The sequence below is a fragment of the Phytophthora infestans genome, genomic scaffold, assembly GCF_000142945.1.
Source record: "Phytophthora infestans T30-4 supercont1.19 genomic scaffold, whole genome shotgun sequence".
Taxonomy (NCBI): domain Eukaryota; phylum Oomycota; class Peronosporomycetes; order Peronosporales; family Peronosporaceae; genus Phytophthora; species Phytophthora infestans.
In genome coordinates this window covers 79745-98733 of record NW_003303740.1, presented here as the reverse complement: position 1 = coordinate 98733, position 18989 = coordinate 79745, and the positions used below count along the sequence as shown (strand labels likewise).

Here is an 18989-nt window from a genome sequence, read left to right as displayed (position 1 = left end):
AAGAGAGCACTTCGCATGTAGTTTGTAAATATGCCTTTTAACATTTGTTTCTGTCTGGTCTTGGTTGTATAAATAAATGCTTGAATTGAATACATGTATGAGCGGTTGTATTACAGCATAATACTTACATGTATCGGCTATGGAATGGTCTTTTATGAAAAATTTGGATTTCAAACCAATTTGTTGGTTTTACATAGATTCTTTGGTCTTATTTAGTTTCGTCTCGCCCTCAACTCCTCTCAGATTGCGCCTGTGCAGCGAAGTAAAGTGAATTGTATGTTGGTTAGCTGAAGCGCGTTCATCGAGAAATACAGCTCCAGAGCAGGAAGTACTTGCTGCTGCGCTGGCGCTTACAAGCATCACGTCGATGCTGGATGCCATTCTCTTTCCGCCTCACGAGAAGTTTTGGATAATTTCCCTGCTTATGAATCGCGCAATGCAAACACTTCAACCGGATCGGTCGATTTAGATTTTGTTTTGTGTCGGGCTTGTGCCCTTCTTCGCATCGATGATGCTGTACAAGCGAACGTTTATATCCATCGGCTCGCTCAATGGAATGGTATTTTCTCCAATGGTTTAAAAATGCAAATCTCGATAAAAGACCATTTAAAATATTTTTTAATCGGTATTTAATTTTGGCTCAAAAATCGACCGATCTTTACAGCTGGCTGATAAAGGTATCGCTATGATCTGGTATGCGGTATTAACGGGGCATGTTTCGCTTCAATTGACCCGGGGTGTTTGCGTGATTCGATGCAATTCTTGATCTAAGCTAACTGTAAAAGAAAGGGTTTGATCGACACATGGTAGGGGTCCGTTTAGCTGCCTAAACTTTATTTATTTTCGTGCTACGGGTCGTTTTTTTCCCTTAATGAAACGAACGTGGAGTACATGTATGATACGGTCCCGGTATTAGAATATCTTGTTCTGAGACAAAGAGAAGTTAGTATTGCGAACTTCGGTGTATCACACTAGAACTGGCGAGAAAGGCGAAATGCGTGGCGATAAAGACGAAATGAGATTGCCTGCGACAAGAAAAAATGAGCATTATTTCTGGACTTGAAGCTCAGAAATGGATACAGCGAATTGTTGCGATGGCGTTCACTTGCGCCGTAAGTGCCGGCGGCCATTCGATGCTCTTTGTTTCTTGCTACATGTATCCCTGTCGCGAAATGTATCGCTATATTAAAGATTAGATTGCAGCTGCATGTAAGTCCTGCAAGTCATCCACGAGACCTGGAGGCTCACCCGTCTACCAACAACTCTAATGACCCTATCGGCGTCACACAGGCTAGGACGGGACGTGGAACACGGAGCTGGAGACAATGCTTTGTCGGCAGATCGGGCACGAGGGTCGCGGAAGCTGCTGTACGCACGATGCACAGTATATATGTCCACACGGAATCAGCACGCGGTTCACCTGGTTTTCCAGACACACTGCGCACACGAGCGAGTCTTGCACCTCCTTCTTCTCGCGGATCACCGTGTCGATCTGCGTCGCGGCTGCACGGCGACCAGCTTCGGCCACCTCCAGACGGCGCTGCAGTCGAACGTTCTCCGCCATCAGGTCCTCGACGCTCGTATCCAACGTCACGTTCAGGCGAGACAGCAGATCGTTCACAGCCGATAAGACATTCGCAGAAGACACCGCCGCCGCGGGCGCATTGGCATTTATAAATCCAGTAGTAATCTCGCCGCTTTGGGCTACTGGAGCAATCGCTATGACCGATGCGGGTAGTGCGACGTTCTCCAAGTGGTTTGTTGCAACATCCTCTGCTTGTCTCTTACTCTGAGCGGTGGCACTGCTTCCACTGCTTCCCACGCGACCGGAGCGGAAGAAGTACAATTGCGTAGCTAGTATCCATCGTGTAGACGAACTGTTCACCTTCACTTCGTATCGGCATACACCCGCTACGTCACTGGGTTGTTCCCTTAAAATTTTGGCGTAACACAGCGTTCCACTTTCATCTTCGACAGCGACGAACTCTCCAGACAGACAAGAGCGCAAAGGCGCCAGCTCCACATTCGCACAGTCTGCTTCGCATAAAGGTTGGCCTAGCACTCCACGAAGCTTTTCCACGATCAACACGGGGTCTTCGTAGATGTCAAGCACCTGCAGTACGTCGGGGATTTCCATCTCATCGCATGTTAAGATAGACTCCAGCACGGAGCAGTCCTGCAGCACCCCTCCAAGCAACTGATTGATGCACCTAGCGACCAAGTGACTCGCACGCATCCCCTTCTCAGATCGCGCCTCGAGTGTCCGCTTTGTGATGTAAACTCTTCTTCTCGTCTGGTCCAAAAACGACAAGCTGCTCTGGCGCTCGGTCTTGGTCACATCAATTCTACGAGCAGGGAAATCCAATTTCGCAATAAAGCGAGAGCGCAGCTCCGCCGTACACTTGACTTCATACGTTGCCAAGTTCATGATCCGTTGGTTGAGGTCTTCAAAATCGGGAATGGATCCAAACGCATCGTATGATGAGGCCTTCTGCTGTTGCGCCGTGATGATCTTACGCAAGCCGTCAGCAAACTGCTGCGAGGCCAACACGCTGTTGAAATGCGCGATATCGTCACTAGCCAGGAGTTCAGTCGGATTCTCGCCGCCATCTAACTCTTCCGTCACAATACTAGTAATCCCTGGCACCCCTAGCACCTTACAGCACCTCGTACTGATACGAGGGTGAGCCACATGCAGCTGCGTGAGATCAACGCTGGAACAGAGCGACGCAGAGTCGTTGAATGCCATCACCAACATCGACTGCATAACAGCTGTACCTGACGGAAGGAAGATACTGATCTTCTCCTCCAGCGAAAGGCGATAGTTCGACTCGGCCATGGCTGCGACGAGAAGGTCGATAGCACGCGCAGCTGCGATCAGTTCATTCAAGTTGAGCGGGTGACCGCAGCATTCTTCCTTCAGATCTCGTAGCAGCCGGATGTAGTCGCCCACTTCGGGGGCTTCTTTCGAGCCCATGTGTCGGAAAAGCGTGTCGTACGCGCCAAATACTCGTGGTACTTCGAACATTAGCGGAGCCAGGTTCTCGCCCAAGTGAAAGAATAGACGAGAGCCCTTCACCAGAGTCGAACCGACTGGGATGACTGCCGCATTCGCGAGACGTTGCTGAGTCTCCACACGTAGTTCTCCCCAGTTCTCCTGTAGAAATTTAAAAATTGATTGGAACACCTCGACCATGGGCAAAAAGAACTGCCAGTCTAGCGACCGAGACGACATAGCACGATCGGCATTCGTAACAGTCATCAGGTGCCTCACGACTTGATCCTGAGGAGGTGGAGACTTAATTCCCAGACGACTGTAAAGTACTCGCGGTGGTAGCGCCACGTTTGCCAGAATCGGCATAGTTGAGTACACTAACGCCTGGTCATCTGGAGTGGCACAGTCCGAGTACTTGCGGACAACCGAGCGCGACGTAAACTGCCCTTCACGCTTCTGAGAATCGACTGCAGCTCCATTCGACGACTCCGATATGGTCTCATACACAACCGCTGGGACGAATGCTAACGACGTTATTCTCTCGAAAAATGACCGAGCTCGATCAAACCTGTCGAAATTCTGGACGAAAAATTCGTGCAATGTTGTGATGAGATGCTCGTCTTCAGGTGTCAAGGCCTGTTTGCCCGAGAACTGTCCGTCGATGCGTTGCGCACACTCCACGAAAATGTCGACGGTAACTTCAGTTTGCAGACCAATCTCACCCATCAGATCCAGCCACTCGGGCGTGCGATAGCGCTGGGCTGGAAACTGTCCGCGAGCACTAGCATAAATTGTGGCCAGTACCTTGTTTCGAGGGTCGCAGTAAGCATCGGCGGGGCGATAGCTTGCGTCTTCACTTTCGGTGTCGCGGAACAGAGCCGATATCTTCAGTAAAGCCGTCAACTCTGCATTACCACGAAGCGACTGCCATTTCCGTAGAACAATGTGCATCACCTGGTCCCGCTGGGACTCGAGCAGTTCATTGAACATCGGAAGAATGTAGATCAGGAGCTTGCTGTCACTCATTTCATCCACCCCGAGCTCCTTGTAGAGCCCATTAAGGCGAGGATTACTCTTGAGAAAGCACTGCTGGGCATCAGGAGACAACGGGATGTCCGTCAAGTTCAGATCCGGTGGGATTAAATAGAAATCCTGTCCACCATGAATCGCACAGGGTTCGTCACGGACATTCACGAAAATTGGCAGTTGTTTCAGCTTTTCCAGTTGGACGCGGTTGTAGCCTCCATTGGTCTCGCCGTTGTGCGCGAAAAACTCGGCGATAAGCACAGCACGTGCTTCAGTTAGCGCTTCCCACGCAAGCTCTTCCCAAGCTGAGGCAAAAATTCCGTCCAGAACTACCAAGCCCACTTCAGCAGAACGTGGCACGATATCACGCTCCTGACCTCCGAGATACGCGAGCTCCATCATTGACACATTCAGCTCCAACAGAACGTTATGAAGCGTCTCACGACTACAGAACTCGTGTGATTCATCCTCAACTGGATACACGGGGACTGCGAAGCCTTCACTAATGTCACCACTCTCAAGATTCTCAGCGTCGTCTTCGTAGTCGCTGATATTCTCTAGCGCCACTAGCAATGAACCAGGAGATAGAGGTGTTGCTTCGCCACCATCGTCGCTTTCCACGTCTCTTATACTCGACTTGCGTTCTCTTAATGGAGATGGAATATCTTCCACCTCGACGGTAACACCGCCTCCAGATGACTCTTCATCACCAGAAATGGACGCATTGTCGCTGTCTTCATCCACTTCTCCACTTCGGTCGTCATCCGAACTATCATCAGCTAGTTCATCGTCCTTTTTGCGTTTCTCAGAGCTGAGCTCCATCAACCGCTTGCGCTCAGCTTCCATGCCAGCCATTTTCCTATCTTGCTCCGTAGTAGAAGCCTCAAACGCCTCGGCCACTTGCGCTGATATTTCGCTATCTGCTGAGCCGTCCCAGACGCATACAGCCTTATCCATCTTAGCGCAAGAAACCAATCGTGATCCCTTCACCGGAATCAACGGCCAGCTTGCAAAATACTCCAAAGATCGGCGCTCAAAGTGCACTACCTGCCAGAAGCGATATAGCCACAACTGATCAACCGACGACGTAGGATCCCAGTCAACAACTGGTTGGTTTTTCCAGTACGAGGGTAGCACACGCTCAATATTATCCGCCAGGGTCTTGATGGAAAAGGAAGCCACTCCAAAGATGGAGGTGAACCGAGTCTCCGAGAAATACTTGTGCAGTCTTTGGCATGCCGCTAGAGACACAAACATGTGCCCAAGAGGCCGAAGCAACTCAATCTGGTTGAACGACCCTAGAATGTAGCTCGTTCGGCGCTGATTCAACCGAAGCACACCAATGCTTCCATCCTCTAGCGGTAGCAGCGACAGTCCGTGAAACTCCGTCCAAATTGGATCCGCTTCACTTGGCAACGGGAATGGCAAATCGCTCAGACAATACTCGAACAGGGATAGGCAGACATCGGAGAGGACCTCCGAGCTGCTCACACTTCTCAAAAAGCGTCGCATAACTCTTGGAGTAACGGCGTAAATACGCGACGGCAAAAGCCGAGAGCAATCCTGCAGAATTCTAGCTGGCACGTTAAACGCTGGGAAGTGCAGCTGAGCAAACGAGGCCACCTGTAAGTGTACACGTTCATCGTGAGTTCAGTAACATTTCACCGTCAACCATAACACGACTCGAGCTCACCTGAATATTCATGCCACTCAGATCAAGCTGGTAGCCGCTACTCAGTGCGCGGAAGGCGCCGTCAGTACAAAGGAACAGCTCCCGTGTCCCTACCGAATGGTACGTGTGCGTCTGCACTAGAGCGCCGAGCTGTTTGTCACCTCTCTGGTAAAGAAACACTCGTCAGTACAGTACAAAGAAGCAGAAAATCTAGAATCATCAGTCTCACCTGTTGTAACGTGGGCCATATTTTGTAAAGTGCTCTGGGGAAAGAGCTTTCGTAGCGCCGCCTTGCAACCATCAGAAGCTTCGCGTACGCGTCGGAGGCACCATCTTCTAGTAGAATGCGGTTCCATCCAGCTGCAACCTGTAGCTCGCTGCCACTTGCACCACCAGAATCATCTTCTCGACCCGATTGGTTTGGTGCAGTCAGTGCCAGTTGCTTGTCTTTAATTGACTTCTTAAAGCAGCCATTGATGTGGACTGGAAGGCCCACCTTTTGTTTTGTGTCCACGATTTTGTACACATGACCGCGAAGTCGAGGAGCTGGCTTACCATCGCGAAAGATGTGACACGCTACAGTCACGTACGGCAACGAGTGGAGCATTTCATGGACAGGAGTGCACGCCAGATCGCGACTTCTTCCCCATCCGATGTTGTCTGCAAACAACCAAGTGTCGCGATGCTGCCGATTCTCCAATTCCAGGTTCACCACGAACTCCATTTGATTTTCAGGGATCTGTGGAGTTTTGAAGAAGCTTTGCAGCGAAAACCTCTTCTTCCACTCTTGGTTTTGCCGTGTCATGTTGCGTTTTCGAATCGTACGTTCAGGTGCATCCAGATACACTTCGCCATGGCAATGGGATGCAAACTCGGATCCCTTGCCCACACTCCAAAGCGAAATACGGTGCACGCACTCGGTAAAAATCAGCGTTTGGAATAGCTGTGACTTCAAGAATACAACCAATTTGTCTGCTTCCCTCGTATCCAGTACATAGGCTGACACAGCTGACGCAGACTTGCGCCAGGGATACCGAATTAGCGTACTCTGCGTTCCTTGCGACACGTTACTAGGACACGAAGGAAGGGTGGTAAATGGTAGCAGCTGATCGGGATATCGTACGAAGTCTTGGCTCAGCACTTCATATCGTCGACCGACACTTGTCATCCGACCTGAGGCTGGCGTTGAGGCTGTAGTTGTCCCAGTTGATGAGGTCAGATAACAGCCCGTCGGATCCAGCACGTAAAACCCCTCTCCACTGAGAATCTGCATGCAGTCGGACACGGCGAAGCCACAGAGAAGCCCCGCGCGCGAAGAATCTCCTTGGAACAGGTTGTTTATGTCGCTTTCGCTCAGCACAAGGTCGTGGATGTGGATGCACAGTGCCTCATCTTGCAGTGGTTGCAGAGACGGCTGGATCACACGCTGCGACGAGTGATGTCGGCTATCCAGGAAGAAGTCTACTTGTGTACCACCAAGTCGCTCTGCTGCAAGAATCGTTTCCCAAAGGAGTGTGTGGTGCCATTCTGACCGAAGAGGCAACACGCTCTTTATGGCATCAGCGGGTGGACACACAACACGCCGACTGGTGACTGATGTCTGTGCTAATGTGGAGTGCAACGAAGCAGCACCCAGCAGTCCTGCTACTGTTTTAGGAACCTTATTCGATACGAAAGTCGCTCCTCGCCGAACTTCTCGTGATTCGTTCCATTCCATGTCGTCAAATATCAACTGCACGGCAGAAACAAGCCGATTAGACTGATCCAGCAACACCATTTCTTGTGATATGAACGAGCCAAGGGATGACTCTAATGTCGGCGTGTCGTCCGCGATAGTTTCGTAAATTATCAAACACGCCGCCACTTGCTTCCCGTTCAAAACAACATTTCGCGGCAGTCTCATGATCGCTTCCAGGTAATCAACAGTATCAAAATCGTTCTTTAGCCCAAAGGAAGCAAGAAGCGACCGTGGGATAATATGCTCGCTCGGACAGGAGTACAGCAGAGGCTCCAACGCGGGGTCAGCCTCCACAGCTATTTGACACGGATAAGCAAAACCTTTACCGGTCCAGATCCAAAGAGCATTTGCCAGCTTGCGATGCACAGACGACGTCTTCCAGCCCTCTTCGTCCGATAGTCGATAGGTTTCCAGCTCCTCATACATGAGATGGACTTCCGATAATGGAAAGCGCCAACTGGGCGAAGTAGAGGTCACTTCAGCATCCTTTACGCCACAGTACTCCTCCCATTGCAAGCCAATAGCCTCGAGTTGTTTCGCTATCACATAAGCGTCGACCGGCTCCTTCCACCCGAACGCGCCGATGAGTTCTTCCGACGTAAGCTCTCCATCCAGGATATCCATAGAAGACGAACAGCGCCACTACAAGTGAATGAAAAAAAGAATACACACCTTAGTTCACCATGCCCGATCAAGTCAAACACACAACAGTACGTACTGCATCTTTTAGTGGGCGCATCTTGGATGCATTGGACAGACTAACTCGCTGATCGCCACTTTCGGTTGGATTTTTCCATGGCATTGCAGGGTCGGGTGGTTCTAGCCGAACAGGTAGCCATTTCACTTCTTTCAGTTCCGCCACAATATCTTGCATAGCTCGTTTATCGCTGTTGCCTTCTTGATCAGTCACGGAATCATTTGAAGTTGACTCGGACATCATCAAATCAAAGTGTTTGTTCACAATCGATAGCAAGCTGTGAGACTTGAGGCGCGCCTGGTCGACTGAGTCGGCACTGCTTTCTGCATACATCGTCTCAATAGAACGCGCACTTTCCAGCACAGCATGGCAGGAAAGTCCAGTACGAAGACCCAGCGACCGCAGGATCGGAACCATCGCTGGTGTGGAGAACGCTTGAGCTGGGAGACTGTTTTCCCCCACTAATTCACTCAGCTCACTCACACTTGGATCATGAAGCTGGTGGACTTCTCGAAACACTCGCTTCCTGGACGGGATGATAGCTTGCGTTGTAATAACATCACGAAAGCGTGAGTTGTTTCGCTGGTGATACGAGAGTGTCTCCAGTGCACCAACAATTACGGAATCAACTAAATCCCCATCTCGTTTCTCTAGTTCCTCGAGCCGAGGGAAAACATACTCCAGCAGAATCCTCGTGTCGGTCCACTCATCAATCCCGTAGTCTCGCAGGAATCTCCTCAACGCCTCCTTTTTGGCACAAAAAAATGAGTCGTCAAGAATTCTGCTGTCCGCATTTGCATCTGGTAAGTAACCTCCTCGTCTTAGGCTCACGAACTGCATACTGTCGTCATCTCGGGCGCTTGCTGCAGTGGAAATGGCTTTCGTGTACACGGGGAAAATCGGGAGTTCGAACAAAATCGGATGCAAGTCATTTGACACAGTGTCAAACGTGTTCTGAGCGAAGAAGTCGCACAGCACCTGCCGCTCGGTAGCTGTCGTGGCAGTAAAAATATCATCGAAACTTTGCCTGTTGTGTCGAAACTGATAGCGGCTTAAGGCAGCCAGAAGACCATTTGAAGTCAGCTTATGGGCATACTTACGCGCCAACAGCCACTGCATGCTCCTTTCACCGTTCACATACGACGTATCCACAATGTGAACACCAACCTTCGCCAATACATGTTGCAGTTGAGAGAGTAATTCCGATGACAGCAGAGACGCTTCCGAGTGAGGGAAAACGAGACTGGCATTTGCAGACAGGCAAACCCATTGGTTGTCCCCGTCACCAACGGTGGGAATCAACGGCCACTTCATAAGTTCTTGGGGCAGTTGTTCAAGCGTTTGTAGCTGAGTCTCCACATACGTCCAAAGTAAGCGGATCCAGTCCTTTTTGGCTTGAATATTCTCCAGTCCTGAAGGCGACGTTAGAGTAAACACATCCTTCTGAACTTTGCTCCAGCAACGACCCAATACGTGAGGCAAGAAACTCTCCAATATGGTTTCGAGATTCACCACACCGAGATTTGAGTTCTCGTACACTGCAGGTAGTTGATCGAACAGCTCCTTAAACTCTCCACGCACCACACGATGCTGAAAGTCTGCCAAAAGTTGTTCCTCCATCGCATTTACAAAGAAGAAGGTCGGCTGTTGCTTCCTGCTCGAATTCACGTCGTTATTCGTGTCTGTGAAGCAGAGTCTTTCAAACTTCCCGTTCTTTAAAGGCAGCAACGGCAGTTGGTTGAGAGATTGAGCCGCAAGGAGATTAGAAGGGCCTAGGCAATCCGACACGCAGAGTTGAATAACTCGCTTGAGGCCATCTTGATTCAAGACGGGTAGGAAATCTCCCGTTCGTGTCAGTTGCCGGAAAAAGCCAGGCGTCATCGCTCCATGAACAGTATTTAGCTGAACCAGCAAATTGCGCAGAGCCACAGGCAAATACACCGTCGATAGAGACACTGTACTCAGTGCAGCCTCGAGTATTTCCCAGTCACTCAGACTGTCGTCTATCAAGACACATGACCCTGGAGCAACTGATTTCCTGGGGCCCTCCACGAGTGCATTACCCATCACCTGGCTCGGTGACGTAAAGAACATCGGCTTGTTCTTCATAATGCGGAAGAGTTCGAGCACAACGCTGTCCCAGGGACTGGCAGGGAGATTCGTCGGGAAAAACGTCAAATACTGAGAGGCATCTCCCTGGCTCATAGCTTTCGCTTCCAGTAGGAAGGCCAAATACGCAGGTGCGACAGCATCCACCAACAAGTTTGCGTTCCATTCTGAGCGCAACTTTCCATCTCCACTCATGTCGTCTCCAGTCCAAATGTCACGGCGATTCGACGATAACTCAAAGTAGCCATTAACGTGGACAGGTAAGCCAACACGAACAGGAAGCGGCAAAAAGCAGAAGGCACGCCCTTCCGTCGGCACTCCATCGATACGACTGGCAATACCCACCCATGGGATCAGCTTTAAGGACTCGTTTTCCGCAGCACAAGCCATATCACGCGCCTTCCCACCACCAATTTGGTTACATACCAAGTACTTCTCACTAGTCTCCTCCATCTGATCATCCAGTTCCACCTCTGCTTCGTGCTGGGACGTTGCTATATCGAAGCGACGAAACGATTCTTTAAGTTCCTTTTGCTGTCGCCGCCGAATGTGGAGCACCTGCTTCACAGAGGGAAGTTCCTCGGTCGGTGTGGAGCGCAAGCGGGTGTAAAACTCTCTTTTAGCGGACAACTCCGTCGCACCAGGTACTTTTCCAGTATTGCGCATAAATCGATCAATCTCCCGCCATGATTCGCCTCGATCTTCTTCGGGCACTTCTGCATCGTACAAAAGTACGGGTGGTTGGTCGATCTCGGGTTGAAAGTAAACTTCCACCTTGCGGACGTTCCGCAGGAACAACAATGTGTCAATAATTGACGCCTGGAAACTTTTGAATAATTCCGCAATTTCGCGGTGCGAGTAGCCTCGACGCTTGATTTCGCTGCTTTCTGCAAGAGAGCTATCACGGAGCGGGAAGCGGAACAAGGTGCCCTTGTAATGGTGTTCTAGGTCGCATCCAAAGACACCCTTGAATGGCGCAAACTGGTCCGGGAATTGCTTCACGATGCTTGCATTTGCGAAACGAATCTTGATCCCTGGGTTCACAGCGGATATGCCAGGCAGGTGGGTGGCATGCGGATCAAACATCACTGCACAAAACACACAATTAGTGAACGTCTCGCGACTAAAGGTAACAGCGAGTGATTTACCAATCGACTTGGCTGACACAATCGAAGGCAGATCTGTAAAGTGGTACACGGAGTTAAAGCCTAATCCAAATCGCCCAGTTGTCGCTGCCCGTTGCAGCTTGCTGGCTTGACCAATGCGTGCAAGGTTAATAAAGTCTCCATCACTGAACTCAGCATCGTTGTACTGCAAAACACACACACAGCTCGGTCAATCGATAGGAGTATAGCAGATACGAAACAAGAGTAAACGTACGCAATACAGTGCCGGCCCCTGCCACTTCGCCATGGCTGGGCTTAGCAACGAAGAAGTCCCGTACGTACAGCCGTTGTACAATACAGCGACACGAGTAGCACCGGCATCATCAGCGTTTTGAATGAGTTCACTGATAATATTCGGTCCATCCGGATACTGCTCGAGAATGTGCGCAATTCGCTTTGTCAGCGCTTCTGTTTGGCCAAACGCCTCGACATCTCCAAAAGACATAGCTTCGTGGCCGCTCTCATGCAACAACTGGTTGCGTAAAGACCGACATCCGATTTTTGCAGCGACTTCGTTGGAAATTTTGGGGTGAATAAATCGAGTGGACCCCGAAGACGTCTCGTAATCGCGTTCATTCAGCCAAGGAGCGTCGTCAAACGTCAAACTTGCTGCGAACTCAAGCACTCCATCTCGGTCCGGGGCGAACAACTCATAATCGGAGTGGTGTTGGAGCGTGTCACTGATCAACTGAATTAATCCGATCGCCGTTGTCAGTTTATCACCCGAGAGAGGGGCATTCTTCGTGCCCCCGTCTTCTGATGTCACCACACTTGAGCACTCCTTGTACATTGACCCGAGAACGTGCACATAATCTGCCAGTGCGAACCTTTCTCGGACACCAATCGCTCGTAAGAAAGGCCGGAAATGAAGTAGCTCATTCGGAACCGTGTACAAATAGGGTTCTGCGTTCACAACAGCCACGTTGGCCACGTGGTTGGCCGACACAAAGCGGTCACCAACCCATACGTACTTGCCGTTCCCTGCCAAAATCGCTAGCACCTGGCTCCGGCGGTCTCCCATCTCAGTCTCAAAAAATACCGATAACACCTGGTAAATGTTGTACACCGCAGACCAAATCACGTGAGTGTCGCTGTCAGCGCCAGATTTCAGTTCTCCCTCATCCTGCACTCGTTGGCTGTCAAAGAGTAGCGAGATCTTCTTTAGCTGGGCAGCGATCGTCTCAACTGGCACAAGCTTATCCCACCCCAGCACACCTCGCAGGACTTCTGAATGCACCGTGCACTTTATGATGTGGAACTGAGATGAACAAAGCCACAATTGCTTTGTCGGCCGAGATTGCTGCGACGACGCGACGATAATTCGTTCCCCTTGTTTGTACCATGGCGCTGCGGGGTGCGGTTTCTCCTCACACACTGGGATCCACACGATAATCGCCAATTTCGCCTTAAAATCTTCAATTTCTGCTTTCTCCATTGCTTGACCCTCCAGCTCTTCGGCAGGTAGCGCGTTGTTGCCATGCAGTGCGTCAAGTCCGCGTAGGCGATCATCACCTATGAAATTTCGCAAAAAGCGCATTCCCTTGCTCTTTTTGCTTTTCTTTGCAAGCATGTGGGGCTTTCGCTGAAGTGATGTTGGAGTTACCAGCTGGTCCATGTGCGTGTCGACGTACTGGAAGAATTTAATGGAACGAGAGCGTAGCTTCTCGCACATTTCATCGTCGTCTTTCAGTCCAGCGCTGCCACTTGCGATCCTCATTTGGTCGTTTTCTAATGACACCGCAAGCGACAGAATTGATCGTCGAGACAACGCACGCTGAAGTCCAATAGACCTTAGCGCAGACAGTGGCTGCGGATCTTGAAGCTCAAGCGCTGGGAAAAAGGAGTCGTCCATGATATCCATAAACTCGTCAATCTCTGGGTCGTACAAGTCGTCAATGCACTTCAGATCTCCCGTCATTGTCGGGAAAATCGTTGCAGTGTCGAGGATACTTGACAAAATGCCGTCATGATCCTGTGCGAGTAAAGAAGTCAGTTCCACCAGTAACTGGTACACAAATTTTACGCGAGCTTCGGGCTTGATGTGATTGAAACGAGGAATCAGGTACTTTGCAAAAAACTCCACTTTAGAAATTCGTCGAACGCCCAAGTGCGCCAGGAATTTCGCCAGTACTGTGTCTCCTTCTTTCACAAAAACAAACTTGTCGTCCAAGAATTTCGGAGTCATGCCCACGCATAGCAGAGGTTCGTGGTGTTGCTCCTCAATCTCCGCCAGTGACACAAATACAGGAGAAAACCCACTGTCCACGTCACCCGCCTCTTCGTCGCTGCTCGTCCACTGCGTGTCTCGTTCTTCAAGACGCGCGACGGATCGGAAACCTGGAAAAATGGGCAACTTGCAGCCGATTTGCTTGTGGTTCGCGCCGATGTCTTCGATATTCCCAGACATTAGAAACTTAAGCAGGTTCTCCCTGTCGGACCTCTCAGTGCGTTCGAACAATGCCTTCACTTGAGCTGGTACTGCCAAGCCTCCGTCGCCCAAGGCCACTCCAATGCACGACAGTACACCGGCAGGAGTTGGCTGGTGAATATACTGCCATACCTCCGGGTTTGGTTGAAAAGATGCAAACAGGTTGGGCAGAAGAAGACGCACTTGTATCTTTTCCAAACACAGGAGGCAGCTCTCAGGAATTAGCTCGGCACTCAACACACCTGCTGAAGCACTCAACTGCGCCAGTTTGTGCAAAGATGTTGGCACGATCGGCCACTTATCCTTAAACGAGGAAAGGTGCTTGCTCGTACCAATGTATTTCCAGAGCTGCCGAAACCATTTCTCACTTGGTTCATCGCCGTCATTTGCTCCATTCCAAGGAACTAGCAGCTTTCCAAACCACGCAGCAGGCAACACCACTGCTAGCATATCTTCAAAGCCTTGATAATCCAGCTTTTGCACGTTAAGCTGCTTCTGCGCCACTTCCGATGACAGAAGCTTTAGTTCATCTGCACCTATAGCTTCGATATTCACTAAGTGACCACGTGCTTTCTCCAGCAATTCCAGTTCTTCACGACTTGGGATGTAAAAGGTGCAATTGGCTCCTTCTCCACTTACACTCGACGGATTCGGATTCTGCAACAACCAGTTAAGCGCCGTTTCCACACCATTATCCCCCGCGACTGCTAGTGCAAACACTGCATGCTGTCGTGTAAACCCCATGGAGCACAGGTACTCGAGTTCATTATGATCAGATTTGGAGCGATTCTCAAACACTTGAAGAGTTCCATCTGCCACCGGGAGAAATTTGACACCGACAAGTGCATTTACGCAGTCAGGCTCCAAGTCACTCAGCATAAAGCTTAACAAGCACTTGACTGCGTCGTGGTTACTCGCATGGCTAGAATGTTTGGCTTTGTATGCCTTCCGTACGGTTTGTGGTTCAACGTACGACGGGACAGTTCCGGTTTTCACCAACACACGCTCACGATCTTCAGCCAAGTTCCGAACAACCGGGAAACCGTCATCAATGAGTAGTTGCTCTAGGTGCTTCGAGTTCGAGTAGCTGCTGCGAATCACCATGCTCTCTAAAGGAGACACCCACTGTCCGTCTCCAACTTCACTGTACAAACACGGCTTATTACGAATTAACGACAAAAAGGCGTACGTCAGGGAGTCCCAGGGCGCTGGTGGGAGCGCTTGTGGTAGTAGCTGGACGTGCTGATCAGGCTCCATAACTTGATTGTTCGCCAGGTGCAATACAGCTCGAGCATAGCATGGCGCAATCACATCACGAAGCAAGGCAATGTTCCACTGTGCACGAAGCAACCCGTCTCCACTTAGACCCTCACCAAACCAAATGTCTCGACGGTTAGACGAGAGTTCGAAGTATCCGTTCACCTGATAGATAGTCAAAACAATATTTATTAGCAGACGTAGCCATCTACACCTTTCCAGGCTGAAAGTACGTACGTGCACAGGCAAATACGTATGCGTCGGCAGCGGTAAGAAACAAAATGCAAGGCCAGATATAGCAGTATTTGCGGAATCAGCAGTCGTTGAAACAGCTACACCACCCCACGGAACAAGGCGCTGACTTGCATTGGCTAGATCGCATGCGATTTTGGTGCAGTCTCCACCACCAAGCTGATTCATGATCATGTATTCCTTCGTCAAACTTGCGGTGCAGTGTCGAGCTTCAATTTTCAGGGGGTAGTCGCAAACGATTCCTGTAATAATAACAAATAATTAGAGAGGTTTGGTGGCCAGATAAATGCACTTCCTAGCGATGTAGCATACCATCAGCTGAGAACCGCTGGGTGGCAAGTTGTCGACTTGAACCCAGACTTGTATGTTGCAGCGAGCGCTTTGCTTTTATGTCTGACGTCATATTGGTGATCAAAGCTTCGTGTAAAACAGCGGGAGAATCCTCTCCAGCTCTCCATTCCCATATCGATATCTTGCACACATTGCGCAAGAACAGCAACACGGTCGGCAAGCTGTCAGCAAACTCCTTTAGCATTTCTGCCATTTTTGCCGGCGTTTGAGCGCGATTCGAGAGCTTGCTTTGCTGTGCTTGCTCTTCGGTTCGTAGTGCAAGTCGAAAAATCGTCCCCTTCAACGAATTAATGAGTAAAAACACAGTTAGTTCCCTAAAAGGTAAGTGAAGGAGGCGAAGTATCCTGCTTACCGCGAAGGACTCCGAAAAGTTGCACCCAAAGCATCGGAACGGGTCGATTTGAGCAGGAAAGTTGTCCACCAGATCAGGATGCGCGATGTAGTCAATCATCTTTCCAGGGTTACTTGGGTTGACGTTTGGTAAGTGGCAAGCCTATAGTGATAACCAAAAAAATTGGCTTCAGTTTTTCAAATTTTAGCGATAATCTCGGCAAGGTATGAGGAATACCTGAGGGTCGAAGAAAACTAGCTGCGAGCCGCTCACGAACGTGGGCAGATCAGTCACGTGATACACTGCGTCGAAGAAAATGAGAAACAATAGAATGGCCTACGATAGAAATTACAATAAACTGTACCGGAGTTAAAGCCGACACCAAAGCGCCCAGTCTTCCACCCTTTCGAGTTGTCTTTTTTAAGTGAGTCTCCAATGCGCTACAAGTTGATTCAGCAAATAGCAATCAGCTTCAAGCCCATTGCCAAACAGCAACTCGTAACTCCATCATCTACCTGAATCGACTGAAAGTCGGCAGCACTGAACGTGGCGTTGTTGTGAACCAGCAACGACGGACCTGGAGTGCATTGGCAGCAGATGCAACACAGCAGCAGAGTAAGTGATAATAGGACTAGGGAAAATATCTATCTCCCTCGCTGTCTTCACTGACCTTGGAAAGATGCGAGCTTCTCATACGCGAGACCCGTCGCGGCGTGCTGGCGATAGTCCAGACACAAGTTCACATCTGTAGCACCGGCATCGTCGGCGTTCTGCACCATTTCCTTGAAGATGGACGTGCCCTCTGCAAGAGGCAATGGACCCAAAGGTCAATCCAATCCACCAGGAGAAATAAGGATCAAGGGGTTATCTCCCCCATGCTTAGGAAGTGGAAGTCGTACCGGGATAGTTGCGCAGGATCTCGCGAATGCGCACGGTGAGGTCGATCTTCTGGCCAAAGTCATCGCCGAAGTACACGTCCGCATCCACCATAGCGCCGCGGAAGACTTGCAGCAGTTCCAGTGTTCTTTTCCAGAATGTAAACCTGAAAAAAAATGGAAAATATCATTTTGAATTTCCAGCTGTCTGTCGGGAATATTTTTTCTTGGCGCACTTCGGAGAGATTTAATTGGCTAGCTGAGCGATACTTACGATTATTCGATTCAGAAATGGTATTACCGTATTCCTTATGTGATTGGCGACAGTCAAATTCTTGAGGTGGTCCAGCCTTTCTGCCAGCATAAAAGATACCTGCATAAAAAAAACTATATGACATGCTCAAAATTATATTGGTCGCCAAGCACATAAAGCGCGACGACACGAAATGTAAATCAATTTGATTGGCTGCTGGATTTGTCGCTAATGACCGAGCGTCGCCAATCACATAAGGAATACGGTAATAAAACATGCATTGTGAAATCTGGCCCATCTTTCAGTATGCTGATATCATTGTAATAGTACTCTATTTTCAATGCGTGGAGTAGTACTACCTACTAGAATGAATTAACAGCCTCTTACAGGTATAATCTATGAATAGTAGCCGCTACAAGCGGCATCTAGGGTAGCTGTGTAGCTAGTACACAGCTACCCTAGATAATACAGTCTGCAGAACAGCTGCGTCATGCTGAGCACTTGCTCAACGTAACGCTCGGTCAAAGGGTCATATCTGAAATTAATTTTTCGAAGTGATTGCTCAAGCTCTCAAGCAAACATTTTGTCGGATACAAACAGCGTAGAGCTAGTGTGACGGGGTCACACAGCACCTTGCGCTAGAGGAAGTTATCTTCCGAGAGTTTACAAACTCTCAGTGAACGGCAGCTCACAGGTCCCCTCTTTATTTAAAAGAGAGCGAAGTGACCTAAATAAGGTAGATTGCAAACTGAGTATATTTATAGGTAGATTAAGTTTGGGTTTAATACAAACTATAAGTCACCTATAGAAATGCAATGTCGTTGACCAATGGTTGGCTTTGAACGACCTTGGTACTATGTACCAAATATTCCGAAGTATGACGTGTCATATGTAACGGGCCTAGAGTGTCCGTTACTAGCTTACACGTAATAATGAGGAAGCGTGCAAGTTCCACGATAATGAATCCAAGTGCTTAGTCTGAAGGGAAATCAACTCTGTTTTTATTTAGGTCCAGGGCAGCTTGCCCTGACCACTCAAATACACGTCAACCCCTTATTGGCTGATAATGGGTCTGGCTCCCCATATATCAACCAATAGGATGACGGCAGTTCAGCACACGCTAGCCGTGTGCTGCTGCACCTACTTTTGTAATATAAATCTACCTACTTATGTAATGGTGTGGCCCACTTCACCCCCCCCCCCCTCTTTAGTTGCACTTACGCAACATAAGCGACGGGCGGAGAACAAATCAATCAAAAGGGAAACGAGAAGAAAATCGTGGCCAACAGGAACTAACGAGGCGGGGACGAGACAGATCCTGCGCCACGCAGGAGAAGTACAGCACGACTTGCACAGCAGACAACAGGCGCGGACGATGGAACAGCAGCAGCAGCAGATTCCAGCGACGGCGACGTCGCTGATGAGCGCGACGACCGCGGCACGCGGTACCCACGTGATGGACGAGGCGCTGAGACCCTGGCCGCTGTATGACATCTCCGGAGCGCAAAATCCGGAGCCTCTGGACGAGATGAAGGACCTCTTCCGGCGTTTTCGTGCGCTGCGCCAGAAGCCGGTGGACGGCGTCGACCACAGTGCGCTGCAGGAGTCGTGGTGCGCCTTCATCCGGCGCTGGAACCGGACGCAAGCGCAGGAAGAGAATCTCTCCGACTGGATCGTATACCGGAAAAGAAATCATCGGGGCCATTCCTTGGGCGAGCTGCGTGTACGAATCTGCGACAGCGCTTGGAACGCCGACGACCGTATCTGCTACGTGCGAGTTGCTGAAGGCTGCAGGAGGTGTGTATCGTCTCGCCCGACTACGGACGAGTGGGGAGCCCA

At 49.9% G+C, this 18989-nt stretch overlaps 1 protein-coding gene across 1 annotated transcript; it reads right to left on the bottom strand.

The window, feature by feature from the left end:
* Window positions 1–1291: 1291 nt before the first annotated feature.
* Window positions 1292–17012, bottom strand: PITG_10921 (uncharacterized protein; the record flags this gene model as incomplete). Its single annotated transcript, XM_002901677.1, has 14 exons — window positions 1292–5644; window positions 5715–5858; window positions 5923–8073; window positions 8150–9120; window positions 9229–11325; window positions 11686–15253; window positions 15326–15582; window positions 15653–15968; window positions 16044–16184; window positions 16260–16324; window positions 16387–16462; window positions 16538–16599; window positions 16693–16824; window positions 16922–17012. 14 exons carry the CDS (start codon window positions 17010–17012, stop codon window positions 1292–1294), a joined length of 14424 nt encoding a protein of 4807 aa, XP_002901723.1.
* Window positions 17013–18989: the final 1977 nt, after the last annotated feature.